At 42.6% G+C, this 16,292-nt stretch overlaps 1 protein-coding gene across 3 annotated transcripts in view; it reads left to right on the top strand.

Moving 5' to 3' along the window:
* The window catches only part of IFT122 (intraflagellar transport 122), an 81,942-nt gene that overhangs the window by 4,820 nt on the left and 60,830 nt on the right, over window positions 1–16,292 (top strand). For all 3 annotated transcript variants that reach the window (XR_008558854.1, XR_008558853.1, XM_008152287.3), the window contains exons 2-4: window positions 7,642–7,708; window positions 9,890–9,974; window positions 15,279–15,357. Coding sequence is in view for 1 of the 3 variants with exons in the window: in XM_008152287.3 (XP_008150509.2) it covers window positions 7,642–7,708; window positions 9,890–9,974; window positions 15,279–15,357 (231 nt within the window). In the remaining 2 variants the exon portion in view is untranslated. The remainder of the gene's footprint in view (window positions 1–7,641; window positions 7,709–9,889; window positions 9,975–15,278; window positions 15,358–16,292) is intronic.

Raw genomic sequence — 16,292 nt, 5'->3', positions numbered from 1 at the left:
CCGCCTTAGCGGCCGCGTGTCATCAGAAATGGCTACACATGTCAGTGCTGACACGCGTGTCATAGGTTCACCATCACTGGTCTAGGGTCTTGTCCAATTCTGAGTTTCTGAGTGATTTCATGATATAATTAAAGGCCAAGGGGTTCAAGATAAAATGTCAGTTTGTCGATTTTACTCATTATGTATCTAGGACAAGGCCATGCATGTGGGTCCACAAATGTATAAAAGAGGGTCATTCCCCTCAAATTGCATATAACTCTAATGCAGAGGACATGAGATAGTATCTGAAACAATGTAAAATGTGGAAGATTATATAATTCAGAGTTAAATTGGATTGTACAGCACAGTAAGAATTTAGGTTGGGGTAAATCAGACATGTATGTTATACTTTAGGAAGACAAATTTCAAGAAATTCAGAGAAAATGAGTTTTCACATCTGAGGGAAGATAATTTAAGGCTTGACCCAAATGAAATACTCAGAAATGATTTTCTGATAATTCAATCCAAAATGATCCTTAAGAAGAAGAGGCCATACAGGAGCCACTTTGAGGAACTCAGATATATACAAGGCAGAAAGGGAGCCACATATCCTATGTTTTACTATAAAAGAGAGGTGCAGACCTCCTCCAAAATCTAATACCTCATCATACAACCCGCAGATGGCAGATGCTTTGCACAAGGCTTGCCTATACACAGTTCTCTATTTTGTTTTGTAGGTGAGGACAAAAGCTCAGAAAAGGTCAGCTCTTCTGGGCCCAGCTCCTCTTTACTTTTCACTGTATCGCCCCACTTCTCCTCAGTGTGAAATGCACCAAGTACATTTTTCCCTAGAAGCAGAGAAAGAAAGCCTGAGAAACAGGAAGACCCAGTCTGTTACCATGTAACAGTGAGGAAACTGAACTCAGGGTCTGCCTTTGCTTTTATCAAGAGGAAAGCCCAACTGGAAAGGGTGTAACAATCACCCTTGTTCCAGCTTCTCCATCAGCCAGCTGTGGGGCAGCAGACACATGACTTGCCTTTCTTCTTTAGTTTCCTCATTCCCCCTGCCCCACGGGGCTTAACGGGGACCTCAAGCCATGCCCCCCATCCTGGTGCCTGGCCAGGAGACCTGAGGCTGCGCCCCTCCACCTGGCACCAGGCTGGGGGACCTGAGGCTGTCCCCCTCGCCTGGAGGGGCTTGACAGGGGTGAGGCTGGCCCCATCTGGGTCTCACCCAATGCAGGTGGGGCCGGCCGGGTCTGGGTCTCCTGAATTTTTAAAGTGCGTGCAGGTGGTGGGCAGGGAATTAACTCTAGGTCCCACAGCGCACCCCAGACTCTGACAGGAGGGAAATTTTCATATACATTTTACTAATTTTCTTTTATCTCTGACACTTTTATTATAGAGAAAGGGCAAATAGCAATATTAAAATATTTCCTCTAATTAATTCCCTTTTTTCGTGCACCGGGCCACTAGTCTATATATATAAAAGCCTAAGTGACCGTTATGGTGGAATGACTGGAACGACCAGTTGCTATGATGTGCACTGACCACCAGGCAGCAGACACCTGATTGGGGCCGGGTCCCTGGGCTGGGACAGGGAACCTGGGATGGGTGGCAGCGGATGTGAGCGGCGAGGGAAGGAGGAGGCGGGGAACCTGATTGGCCCTGATCACTGGCCAGGCCTAGGGACCCTACCCATGCACGAACTTCATGCACCGGGCCTCTAGAGTTATCATAGGATCAAATGAGGTAATATAAGTTTGCACTCTTTTTTAAAAAAAAATAAATATTGATTTTTTTACAGAGAGGAAGTGAGAGGGAGAGAGAGTTAGAAACATCAATGAGAAAGAAACATCAATCAGCTGCCTCCTGCACACCTCCTACTGGGGATGTGCCTGCAACCAAGGTACATGCTCTTGACCGGAATTGAACCTGGAACCCTTGAGTCCACAGACTGACGCTCTATCCACTGAGCCAAACCGGTTAGGGTGGTTTACACTCTTTAATAGCTCTTAACTGTTGAATATATGTGAAGAGTTATTTTTCCTTTAAGAAGCTTCTGCAGGCCCTGGCTGGGTAACTCAGTTGGTTAAAGCGTCCCGATACACCAAGGTTGTGGGTTCGATCCCCAGTCAGGGCACATACAAGAAGCAACCAATGAATGCATAAATAAGTGGAACAACAAATTGATCTCTCTCTCCCTCTCACCCTTCCTCTCTCTAAAATCAATTAAAAAATTTTAAAAAAGAAAAAAAGAAGCTTCTGCAGTCTACAGAGCCTTTATTAATACTTTGTGAATTCCACATGTAAATGCACTGAGATAATGTCTTTTTAAAAAATCTGTGATGAAGCATGGAAACCCCTTTGCTAATTATTTTGTCAGCTATGGCATATGCTAATAAAATGATAATGAATGCCACAAAGCATAATGGTTACAACCTGGGCTTTGGAGCCAGACTGCCTGGATTTGAATTCTGGCTCCACCTCCAATCAGTAACAATTTATTTTTGGACAGATTATTTAACTTCTCTGTGTCTTAATTTTCTCATCTGCAAAATAGGTGTAAGGTTGTGAGGACTAAGTTTAGTTAATACATGTAAAGGATTTAAATTATACTTAATAAGTAAATGTGCTCAATAAATATTAGCCACTGTCATTATTAAAACATTAAGGGTAATAGAGATTTGTCATACTTGACAATATATCGAGAGAGTGAAAGGCAGGCAGTATAGCACAGACTCTAGAGTCAGACCTGAATTGAAATCCTGGCCCTTTCACTTGCTGATCCTGTGATGTTGTGGGAGGTACTTGACTTCTCTGAGCCATGGTGTCCTCAACTGGAAAATCAAGTGATAATTCCTACCTCAGAAAATTGTTGTGAGAATGAAATAAAATAAAACGTTTGAAGAGCTCAGCATGGGGTCTCTCTGTGGCAAATGTTCCAAGTACTGCTACCAGGGGTGTATATTTTTAGATTACTGACAGGTACCAGATAAATTTATCTCATGCTAAACTTTTATAATAGGCTGTCTTGGCAGTCATCTGAACCAATGAAATCCTCTGAGGCAGTGGTTCTCAATCTTCCTAATGCCGCGACCCTTTAATACAGTTCCTCATGTTGTGGTGACCCCCAACCATAAAATTATTTTCATTGCTACTTCATAACTGTAATTTTGCTACTTTACGAATCATAATGTAAATATCTGTGTTTTCCGATGGTCTTAGGCTCGTGACCCATAGGTTGAGAACTGCTGCTGTAGAGCCTAAGACCGTCGGAAAACACAGATATTTACATTACGATTCATAACAGTAGCAAACTTACAGTTATGAAGTAGCAACGAAAATAATTTTATGGTTGGGGGTCACCACAACATGAGAAACTGTATTAAAGGGTCGCGGCATTAGAAAGGTTGAGAACCACTGCTCTGGGGCATTCAAGAATCTTTGTAATATGGCTCCTGCCTATTTTTCTAGTCTTCTCTCCCTACTGCCTTGCACATAGCCAAGTGTTTCAGTCAAATTTGATTACTTAATATGCCCCCTTCACGTCTTTGTTTTTGTTCTCTGCCTGAAATGCTGCACCTACCCAATCTCTGTGTGTCTCAAAAACCCTACCTTTTAAAAATAGTTTTCTTCATGAATCTTTTCCTGATCCTCTTTCCAAATCAGAATACTGTGCCTTTCCCCTCTAAATCCTATAGTATATGTTCTAATGTATCTCCTAAATCCTTTAAAGTTTTTTGTTGTTGAATTTATTGGAGTGACACTGGTTAATAAAATTATATAGGGTTCAAGTGTACAGCTCTATAATACATCATCTGTATATTGTGTGTTCACTATCCAAAGTCAAGTCTACTTCCATCACCATTTATCCCCCCTTTACCCTCTCCTACCTGCCCCCACCCTCCTTTCACTCTGGTAATCACCATATTATTGTCTGTGTATATGAGTTTTGGTGTGTTTTTGTTTTGTTTTGTTTTGTTTTTGCTTAATCCCTTCACCTATTTCACCCAGACCCTCAACTCCCCTCTGCTCTGACAGCTGTCAGTCTGTTCTTTGTATTTATGAGTCTGTTTCTATTTTGTTTGTTTATTTTGTTCATTATATTCCACATATAAGTGAAATCATTATATTTGTCTTTCTCTGACTGGCTTATTTCACTTAGCATAATAATCTCCAGGTCCATCCATGCTGTTGCAAAAGTTAAAATTTCCTTCTTTTTTTATGACCAAGTAGTATTCCATTGTGCAAATGTACCACAGCTTTTTAATCCACTCATCTACTGATGGGCACTTGGGCTGCTTCCAAATCTTGGCTATGGTAAATAGCACTGCAATGAACATAGGGGTGCATATAGTGTTTCTGGTTTCTTTGGATATATTCCCAGAAATGGAATTGCTAGGTCATAAGGCAGTTTCATTTTTAATTTTTTGAGGAAACTCCATACTGCTTTTTTTAAAAAAATATATTTTATTGATTTTTTACAGAAAGGAAGAGAGAGGGATAGAGAGTTAGAAACATCGATGAGAGAGAAACATCGATCAGCTGCCTCCTGCACACCCCCCACTGGGGATGTGCCTGCAACCAAGGTATATGCCCTTGACCGGAATCGAACCCGGGACCCTTGAGTCCGCAGGCCGACGCTCTATCCACTGAGCCAAACCAGTTTCGGCCATACTGCTTTTCACAGTGGTTGCACCAACCTGCATTCCCACCAAGAGTGCATGAGGGTTCCCTTTTCTCCACATCCTCACCAATACTTATTGTTTGTTGATTTATTGATTATAGACATTCTGACATGTGTGAAGTGATATTTCATTGTGGTTTTAATTTGCATTTCTCTGATGGACAGTGACATTGACCATCCTATATAATAAAGAGCTAATATGCTAATTAGACCAGATGGCTGAACGACCTTCCAGAACAACCAGTGGGTGGGGGGCGGGGCCGCGGGGCCAAGAGGCAGCCGGGGCTGCGAGGGCCGAGCCCCTTGCATGAATTTGTTCATTGGGTCTCTAGTCTTTTCATATGTCTATTGGCTATCTGTATGTCTCCTTTGGAGAAGAGTCAATTCAGGTCCTTCGCCCATTTTTTAATTGGATTGTTTGTTTTTTTGGTGTTGAGTTGTATAAGTTCTTTGTATATTTTGGATATTAATCACTTATCAGATGTATCATTGGCGAATATGTTCTTCCATTTAGTGGATTTTCTTTTCATTTGAGGATGGTTTTCTTTGCTGTGCAATAACTTTTAGTGTGATGTAGTCCCATTTGTTTATTTTTCTTTTGTTTCTCTTGCCTGAGGCATGATATATCAGAAAAAATATTGCTATGAGATTTTACTGCCTATGTTTTCTTCTAGGATTTTTATGGTTTCTAGTCTTACATTTAAATCTTTAAACCATTTTGAGTTTATTCTTGTGTATGGTGTAAGAAGATGGTCTAGTTTCATTTTTTTTTGTATGCATCTGTTCATTTTTCCCAACACTATTTATTGAAGACTGTCTTTATCCCATTTTATGTTCTTGCCTCCTTTGTCAAATATTAATTGACTAGAAAGGCATGGGTTTATTTCTCCTAAAGCCTTTATCACAGTATTACTCTGAATTTCATCTAATCTAAGAGGTCATTGATTTTAAAATACCATTATTTTACATACCACTAAAAAAAACAAAAAATGCTGCCAGTTAAACTGACACAACATCCTACCAAATAAAAGAGCAATATGCAAATTAACCATCACTCTGCTACACGCACAAGCCACACCCACCAGCCAATCAGAGCGAGTATGCAAATAAACCCAACCAAGATGGCTCAGCCACAGAGAGCAGGAGGAAGGCTTGGGTTTCCCAGGCAACGGATGAAGCCAAGCTTTGTGCCTGCCCTTCCCGGCCTAAGCCTCCACTCAAGGCTACAAAGTTTCAACTATAGAAGGTAAACAAATCCAAACAGAAATGGCGGCAGCCACGGAGCTGGAAGGAGCAGGAGGCTAGGGTTGCCCCCCGCTTTCCGCACACCCTGGCTGGCCCAGGCCTCCGCTTAAGGCTACAAAGTTTCAATTATAGAAGATATACACAAACCCCAACAGAAACGGCTGCTGGCCACGGAGCGAGCAGGAGGCTTGGCTCCACTTCAGGCTACAAAGTTTCAATTGTAGAAGTTAAATAAATTCCAGATACCAGGGCCTCTGCTTGGGTTGCCAGGGGCCATGGCTGGCCTGCAAACCACCACAGGCCCCTCTCTCAGGCTGCCCCATGCCCCAAGGGAACCCCCACCCTGATCCGGGACACCCTTCAGGGCAAACCAGCTGGCCCCCACCCATGCACCAGGCCTCTATCCTATCTAATAAAAGATTGACCATCACTCCAACACACAATATGGCTGCCCTCATGTGGTCAAAGATCCTGCCCCCATGTGGACACAAGATGGCCACCACAAGATGGCCAGCAGGGGAGGGCAGTTGGGAGGCACCAGGCCTGCAAGGGAGGGCAGTTGGAGGTGATCAACCCTGCAGGGGAGGGCAGTTAGGGGTGACCAGGCCGGCAGAGGAGGGAAGTTGGGGGCAAACAGGCTGGCAGGGGAGCAGTTAGACATCAATCAGGCTGGCATTGGAGTGGTTAGGGGGTGATCAGGATGGCAGGCAGAAGCAGTTAGGGGAAATCAGGAAGGCAGGCAGGCGAGCAGTTGGGAGCCAGCAGTCCTGGATTGTGAGAGGGATGTCCGACTGCCCGTTGCAGTCGGACATCCCTCGAGGGGTCCCAGATTGGAGAGGGTTCAGGCTGGGCTGAGGGACATGCATGAATTTCGTGCACTGGGCCTCTAGTCTATACATATAAAAGCCTAAGCGACCATCTGACTGTTTGACCGTTCAATTGGTAGCTATGATGCGCAATGGCCACCAGGGGGCAGACACTCAACACACAGGCATGGAAACATGGAACAGGCTGATGAATCTCAGAGGGAAGCGGGGAGGAGGAAGGGCAGGAAGAGATTAACCAAAGATCTTATATGCATACTGGAGGCCCGGTGCACGGATTTGTGCAATGGTGGGATCCATTGGCCTGGCCTGTGGGGATCGGGCTGTTTTCACCCATGCATGAATCCATGCACCAGGCCTCTAGTCAGTTATAAGACACATTCCAACTTCAGAGATGTTAAGATGTGGAAATGTATGCTTTAGAATTGATGACATGTAGTAGTTCTTTGTGAATGTGTCTGAGTCACCCCTTCCCACTGGTAATTTCTTTAAAGGCAGAGAGGGATTATGTTTTATGCATCTTGTATCTGTTAGTGCCTAGCAGAGGCATTCAGTGTCTGATTAATTGGAAATAGTTATGGTATTTAAAAAAATTTTTTTAAATTGCTTTTTAGAGAGAGAGGAAGGGAGAGGAAGAGGCAGAGGGAAACATCCATTGAGAGTAGAACATCCATTGGCTGCCTCCTGCATGCCCCCTACCTGGAATTGAGCCCAAAACTCAGGCATGTGCCCTGACTGGGAATTGAACCAGCAATCTTTCAGTGCATAGGACAATGCCCAACCAAGCCGAGGAGCCATATCAGTCAGGGCGGTTATAAAATAAAGTTTGCTTTCCTGGCCATTAGCAGACTTCATCATTTTGGTTCCTAATTGTCCTTTTGTCTTGTCTTTTCTCCTGTTTAGTATATATGACCTCGCATTTAAGCCTGATGGAACCCAACTGATTTTGGCTGCAGGAAACAGATTACTGGTAGGATTTTGTCTGGGTTTCCTTTTTCCCCCCCTTTCCTTCTTGTAAGTACCCTGAAATTTGACAGACCTCGCCTTTTTTTGAGATAAAAAAGGCACGGGCAGAAAAACCAGTCATTACTTTTTAATAAGGAAGGAAATGGGCTATTTGAAACAGGTAAGTAAACTGTCTATCAGATAGGAACTTGTGAACAATACCTCCTTTGGAGTCATTAATCTTTCCTTTTTTACTTTGAGACATCCATGGAAGGTTGAAAACAATTAATCAAAATGCCTTTGAAATTGGGCTGGTGTCAGTTCACATTTTGTCCCCCTGAAAAATTCAAGCAACAGGATTGAAGGGACTCCCTCTATGAGAAGCCAGATAGTCTGACCCCAACTTTTAGGCATTGGCCTACCTAAACAACTCCATATGGATGTTGAGCTATTTTTCATATTTTCAAAGAATATAAGCCCCCTCTGGAATCTATCCCAGTGTATAAAAGTAATTTTCAGAGAACTTTTTATGTTTGACCTAAGAACCTTTGTATGATGTCTCCTTCCTTCTGCGTAAGTCGACTTCCTCTTGCTCTGTTGTCTCTAAATATGCAGACTGACTGATCTCCATTCTTTTATGGTAACTACATAATCTTAAAGTCATGGTTAAATTGTTCTGCAGACTTCTTTTCTCAGGGTAAACAGTCTAAATCCTCTTAGGTTTTTTGTCCCCCCGTAGTTTATTTTCTCCAACACTAATTGTTTTTGGAGGGGTTTGCCTTGGTTTCTTAGATGCATTTTTTAAATCTCCACATATTAATAGATCTTACACAGCTGTAAAATATCCTAAATCCACATTACAGCTGAATTTTATGACACTCCCTGTGATATGCAAACCCAGAGTTCAGGTCTGTGACTTTCAAATTCTTGGTAGCAAATATGAAACATCCTCTAAGATTTAATCATGTTGTGGGTGGTTCTTTCTATGTGCTGGCTTTATTTGAGAGGGTCTACTTTGATTGGTAATATATTCAAATTCACATAAGAATGAGTGAAGTTTGTGGAGAAGTTCCACAGAGTAAATTTTTGTTTCTTGAGGATTAACAGTATGTTCCTGGTAATAAAATGCATAGAATCAGGACCTCTACTTCTTGGGTTTCACAGTATTAAGTCACATTCTTTCTGGTTTCTCAGTGCAATTTTTACTTGATACACATTTAGAATATTGGAGAATGTTTTGTTATTGTTAACGTAAAAACATTCAAACCTGTAAAGAATTTTTATAAGTTTATTTGAGCCAAACTGTCGACAATTGCCTGGGAAGCAGTATCTCAACAGATTGGGATAATGCTCCAGAGAATGGTGGTTTCTCATCAATTTTTTAAAAATATGTTTTATTGATTTTTTACAGAGAGGAAGGGAGAGGAATAGAGAGTTAGAAACATTGATGAGAGAGAAACATCGATCAGCTGCCTCCTGCACACCGCCTACTGGGGATGTGCCCGCAACCAAAGTACATGCCCCTAACCGGAATCAAACCTGGGACCCTTCAGTCCGCAGGCCCATGCTCTATCCGCTAAGCCAAACCGGTTTTGGCTCTCATCAATTTTTATACATTGCAAATCAAAGGAAGGGACATAGGTGGGGGTAACATGAAATCCATTGGTGACAGATTAGAGAGGCAGGAGAAAGCAAAGAGGGGGGACCCTGGGATTGGATAAAAAAATAAAATGATAGACACATACTTAGGTGGGTGCAGGATAGGTAACAGTCAACAATTAACATAACAATAACAATGAAGGAATTTGTGGTATCTGTCCTGGCACCCAGGCACATTAGGTTGTACCCCAAGGAGTCCGGAAAAAGGGAAATTACAAGTTACCCAGACATTTCAAGGATGTTATAGATTCAAAAAGACAGATAGGCTCAGTTAAGGAAAAAGTTGACCATGTCAGTGAAGATACCGGCCTAGGAGGTGACTGCCCACCATAACTACTTTTAGTTAAAGTTTAATTTCAAACCATCCTTTGTGGTTACTTTAGGTCTTTGAGTTTGCAAGACTGCCAAACTCAGGTTAGCTTGTTAGGTTAGCATGTGGCCCCTTTAGTCCACATTATAAAAACAAAAATAGCAGCAGCAGCCTGTAGGAATTCTAACTAATGAATGCCATGTGGATAATGTGTACTTTTGTCCCTTTTTATGCCAGGTTTATGACACCTCTGATGGCACCTTACTTCAGTCCCTAAAGGGACACAAAGATACTGTGTACTGTGTGGCATATGCGAAGGATGGTAAGAGGCTGCTCTTGGTTTATAGGCTCTGTAATGGTCTCATAGCTTTTCATTTTTCTCCTTAGTCACTCTTTAATTCTTTTTAGTAAGCTGAAGTACAGCTTGCAGTTTCAGAAGATAGTTAAGTCTCATAGACTTCATTTCAATCATTCTATTCAACGAGTTTTATTGAGGGCTAGCTATGTGCCAGGCACTGTTCTAGCTGCTTGAGATACTTAAGAGAACAAAACAGACAAAGGCCCCTGCCCTTATGGGGTTTATACCTATGGGGGAGGGGAGGGAAGAAGGGGGAGTATGAGGGATGATATATAATAAACATAAGTAAATTAAATAGTGTGCTGGAAGATAAGTGTTAAGGAAGAAGAAAAAGTAGGTCAGAATAAGGGGATTGAAAGTGGTGGGTGGGACAATGATTGAGTATAGTATTGAATAGGGTAGTGAGGTAGACTTACTGAGTCAGGCACAGGTGAGCAAAGACTTGAAGGTGGGGAGGCAGTGAGATTCTGATGGTGGGCATCTGGGAGAAGGAAGAGAGTTCCTTGCAGAGGGTAGAGCCATTGTAAAGGCTCTCAGGTGGGAGTGTGCCTTTCAGGGGCTGAGGAAGTGAGAATCAGGCGGAGCAGTAGGGAATGAGGGTAGAAAGATAACCGACACTGGGTGGCCAGATCATGTTGGCTGTCATAAGTACTTTGGCTTTGATGCTCAGTGAAAATAGGAAATGATTAAGAGTTCTGAGCAGAGGAGAGATATGATCTGACTTGTATTTTAGAAAGATCTCTCTAGTTGCTGAAACAGCCTGCAAGGAGTGAGGGTTGGGGCAGGGAGATGAGCGTGAGGAAGCATTATCCAGGCAAGTTTTATAACACTGGTGATGGGGGTTCAGACCTCTGGGAGCAGAGGAAGTGGTGAGAAGTGGTCAGATTCTGGATATAGTTTGAAGGTGGAGCCAATAGGATTGCCTTCAGATGTGGGGTATGAGGAAAGGAGTCAAGGGGGACTTCACGATTTTTTGTTTTGTTTGTTCATTTGTTTTAAAATAATAGTTTATTGATTTTTAGAGAGAGAGGAAGAGAGAAGAGAGAAACATCAATGTGAGAGTGTAACAGTATAATATCGATCAGCTGCCTCCTGTACGCCCCCTTCCGGGATCAAGCCCACAACCCCATATGCCCTGACCATGAATCAAACCACAACCTTTTGGTGCACAGGACAACGCCCAACCAAGGGAGCCACACTGGCCAGGGCTGATTTCAAGGTTTTTGACCTGAGAGACTGGAAGGATGGCGTTGCCCTCCACTAAGATAGGCTGCAGGTAGAGAAACGTACAGTGGGAGATCAGGAGTTCGGTTTTGGACATGTTGAACTTGAGAAAAGTTGGTGCTATAAGAGAGAGGAGAGGGCATTGCCAGGACAGAGCATCCAGTGGGCAAGAGAAGATGGGTTAGATGGAGCATGGTGGAAGGTAGAGGATGTCACTGCAGATGCTGGCAGGGAGGGGCATGTGGTGGTAGGTTTCTAATGGAAATTCTCTTCCATTCTTTCAGTGAAATAGGAAGCAACATCAACTGAGAGTGAGGAAAGGAGGTGTGAGAGAGTTAAGGAGAAAGGAAAAAATGTAAAATGGACCCAGGAGGTAGGGTGAGAGACCCCCAGTGACAGGAAGGGCCCACTTGAAGCTGGTGATCATGACTTGCAAGTGAGATCAGTTGGTTTGATTGTCTTTTTCTCCACCACTTTGAGCTGCATAGATGCAAGGGTGAAGGTGGTGGAGAATTGGATTTAACTGAGTAGTGGATTTATAAGCATCTCTGAAAATAAAGTAAGAGGGTAAAGGAATGGAAGATGTATGAAAAGGAGTGATTATATACATTGACCTCAGCTGAGTAATGAGGGGTGAGAGGACAGTAGATAGGTGGTAGGTTCTGGTGGGGTTTAAAGATTATTGGAGTTGGGGTACCAGGTTTGGTGAGAAAGAGAGGTGGTGGTCAGAGAATGGGTACATGAAATTGATTTTGAGAGTTAAAAATAAATCCATGCTACCCACAACATGGGATTAGTAGAAAGAACACAGGTTTTGGAATGAGATGGCTTCACATTCCAACCCCAAAAGCTCTGGGTTTGAGATGATTATTGAATCTCTCTGATTCTCAATTTTCACATGTGTCAAATGAATATAATATGGAAGATAACATTCTGTGACCACTGCTGAGAAGCCACAGAATCAGAGTGTTATAGTGTTTGAACAAATCTTTGAGATCATTCAGGCTCCAGGCTTTTAACTTCTTTTGATTGTCCTCTCTGAGGATCCAAATAAAAGCTATAGACCCCTTTCTAGAAAATGCACATACTTTATATATACATACAATTTTGTGCATACAACTTTAATCTGATCTAGCCCAATCACCTCAATTTATTTTATTTTTTTAATATATTTTTATTGATTTCAGAGAGGAAGGATGAGGTAGAGAGAGATAGAAACATCAGTGATAAGAAAGAATTGATTGGCTGCCTCCTCCACACCTCCTACTGGGGATAGAGCCTGCAACCTGGGCATGTGCTCTGACTGGGAATTGAACCGTGACCTTCTGGTTCATAGGTCGACACTCAACCACTGAGCTACGCTAGCCAGGCTCAATCTCCTAATTTTAGACCTACATAAAAACCTAGAGAAGTCAAGTCACTTGCTAAGGTCATGCAACAAGTGTTAGTGGCAAAGAAAACACTAATTTCTTGCCTTTTAGTTAAGTGTGCTATGCCATGGCAGTCATGTTTTTTTATGTGTTTTTGAGTTCAAGTTCAGAGTAATACCTTTAGGAGACCTGTGGCGCCTCTGGAGTTTATAAGCCTTGGGGCTCTTGGGCCTGCAACACTGTTAAGGCCCTTGATGATTTCAGAGTATGATCTGTCATCAGTGGCATTTGTCAGCACTTTGCAGAGTCCCATCACACACATTATCGCATTTGATCCTCCCAATGGTCCTCTGAAACAGGAAAGGGATTCTCAGCTTCTCTGACAGATGAGAAAACAGGCTTGGAACGATTACAGGTAGTGCCCCACCCAGGTCTTCCAACTGCAGAGCCCTTGTTCTTTCTGGTATATCATGCTGCCTCTTCATGACACTTATACAGTGATTAAGAAGTCTTTTAATTTCTCTCAACTCGTCTTTTTCCCTTTGCCCTGGAAATGGAGATACCCAGAATCATGGTTTTGCTCTTTAAATCTGCTTGTTTCTGATTTTTCACTTAAGTTTTTTTTTTTTTTAAATATATGTATTTATTGATTTCAGAGAGGAAGGGAGAGGGAGAGAGAGATACCAGTAGAAACATCAATGATGAGAGAGAATCATTGATAGGCTACCTCCTGCACGCCCCACAATGGGATCAAGCCTGCAATTCAGGCATGTGCCTTTGCCTAGAATCGAACCCGGGACCCTTCAATCCGCAGGCCGACGCTCTATCCACTGAGCCAAACTGGCTAGGGCTCACTTAAGTTTGTTGTTGTTGTTAACCCTCACCTGAAGATATTTTTTCATTGATTTTTAGAGAGAGTGGAAGGCAGGGAAGCGGTGGGGGGTGGGGGAGGGGGAGAGAAACATTGATGTGAGAGAGACACTTCGATTGGTTGTTTCCAGCACACCTCCTGACCAGGGCCAGGGATTCAACCTGCAACCCAAGTATGTGCCCTTGACTGGGAATCAAACCCACAACCCTTTGGTGTATGGGCCAACGCTCTAATCACTGGGAAACACTGGCCAGGGTTCGCTTAAGTTTTTTTTTTTTTTTAAATATATTTTATTGATTTTTTACAGAGAGGAAAGGAGAGGAAGAGGGATAGTTAGAAACATTGATGAGAGAGAAACACCGATTCAGCTGCCTCCTGCACAACTCCCCACTGGGGATGTGCCCGCAACCAAGGCACACGCCCCTGACCGGAATCGAACCCGGGACCCCTCAGTCCGCAGGCCGACGCTCCATCCACTGAGCCAAACCGGCTTCGGCTCGCTTAAGTTTTAATAAGTATTTCATGAACAACCATAATACAAAGGTGTGTAACTGATAAGTGACATCACTGGAAATTCCAGCTCAGACTCTTAGCCTGTAGTCCATACTCTTCATCACCTACTGCCTGCCTGGATGGGAGAGGAGTGACAGAAGTAATCACATATGAAAGCAGCTTCTATTATTTAGTATTTGCAGCAATGTCATACGGCTCACCCTAATATCTACTGTTTCAGCTACTGTGAAAGGTGCTTTACAGATATTATCTGAGTTGACCCCCACAGAGAATCTCTGAAGAAGATATTGTGATTATCCCTTATGTTTCAGATGAGGACATTGAGGCTCAGAGAACAGTGACTTTGCCAAGATCAACTTCCAGTTGCCCTAAGAATAAGTCTAAGCATCCTTAACTAGGTGTACAGAATCTAGCCTGTGCTTACCTCTTAATCATCTTTCATTGGAGTAGGTGAAGGCTCCCTGTTGTTTGCTGCCACGATGCCCTGCTCCACTTCTAAGCACTCGCAAACTTGTAGCAATGTAATTAATAAGTAATTACTTGTTATATGTTGCCTCTCTCCAATCCATTCTTTTGTAAAGTCCAGTAGTGTGAAAATGAAAATCTCATCTGTCACTCTTTTGCTTAAAGCCTTTCTTTGGGATAAAGAGAAAGATCTCAATTGTGGCCCTGAAGCTCCTAGAGATCCCTCCCCTATCCTCCTTACCCCTTGCCCTTGGAGTTCATGCTGGCTGTCTTTCAGCCCCTTAGACATGCCAGGCTTTTCCTTCCTCATCTTTGCCCATCTGTTCTATCTATGTGGGTGGCGCTTTCTCCTCTCTTTGCACCTGGCTAAGGTTTGCTCAACCTTTAGGTCTCAACTGAAGGATCTCATCCTCAGAGAAGACTTCCCTCATTTAAATTAGGTACCCCAAGTTATTCTCTTTCATATTTCTTTTGTTACCATATTGTAGTTGTATTGGATTAATTTAATGCTTGCTTTTCCCACTACTCTGTGAAGGTAGCGATTATGTGTGCTTTAATCACTACTTAATCCTTAGCACAGAACATGATTCCTAGAATATAGTAGACTCTCAATACATCTTTGTTTACTCGGTGCCAGACAGACCAGGATCTGAACCCAAACTTCCTGACTCCAATACTGATGCTGCCCAGTACTGATAAGAAGAAGGAGTAGAGAAGCAGCTGGCACTTATTAGAGACTTTAAAAGAACCAGTTTTCTAAGAAATATTCTGGGAAATGTTGGTTCAAAATAAATGTGAGAATTTTCTTTTTAAAAATACTTTTAGGCAAGCGCTTTGCTTCTGGATCAGCTGACAAAAGCGTTATTATCTGGACGTCAAAATTAGAAGGCATTTTGAAGTACACGTAAGTAACAATTTAGATGTACAGTATTATTATTTTGACTCTTACCTTATAGAGCAACTATAGCAAAAGCACCTTAGGAAAGATATAAGGAAGAACTTCTTTCTCTGCAATTAAACTTGAAGTTACGGAGTTATGTGGTGGTATAGGAAGATAAGTGAATGAACATTTCTTGAGCATTACTAGTTTGGTCAGCACTGGGCTTTGTTTTCATATAGCTAAGTTTAGTGAATCTGACACCACAGATTCTACCCTGTCCCAGCTTTTCCTCTTGCATCTCAGGGAATGGCCTCACATCCACCCAGTGGCAACAGCCAGAAACTTGGGGTTGGAATGCTCCAGGCTTATCTCACTGCAGAGGCTCTGCTCATAGTCTTTCTTGTTCCCCTAGTTAATACTACTCACCCTGAAGCTCTCAGATTCAAATGATGTTTCTTCTGTGAAACCTTTCCTGCCCCTCTAGACCTGGTCAGGTTCCTTGATGGCATTTCTCACAGTTGTAGTTTTACATTTATCTTGTGATTGATGCATCTGTTTTTGTTCACCCTGTGTCCCTGATATATGTATTAGGTACTCAAGAAATAATTTTTTAAAAATATTTTTTTATTGATTTCAGAGAGGAAGGGAGAGAGAAATAGAAACATCAATGATGAGAGAATCATTGATCGGCCATCTCCTGCACATACCCCACTGGGGATCGAGCCTGAAACCCGGGCATGTGTCCTGACCAGGAATCAAACTGTCACCTCCGGTTCATGGGCCTACACTCAACCTCTGAGCCACACCAGCCGGGCTTTCTGAAACATTTTTAAGTGTACAGTTCGGTAGTGTTAAGTATATACATGATGTTGAGCAACCAATCTCTAGAACTCTTTTCGTTTTGCAAAACTAAAACTCCATACACATTAAACAACTCCCCTTCCTTTTCCCCAGCACTT

The sequence above is a fragment of the Eptesicus fuscus genome, chromosome 18, assembly GCF_027574615.1.
Source record: "Eptesicus fuscus isolate TK198812 chromosome 18, DD_ASM_mEF_20220401, whole genome shotgun sequence".
Classification (NCBI taxonomy): Eukaryota; Metazoa; Chordata; class Mammalia; order Chiroptera; family Vespertilionidae; genus Eptesicus; species Eptesicus fuscus.
The sequence above is the reverse complement of the archived record's forward strand: the minus strand, read 5'-3'. Positions and strand labels throughout refer to the sequence as shown.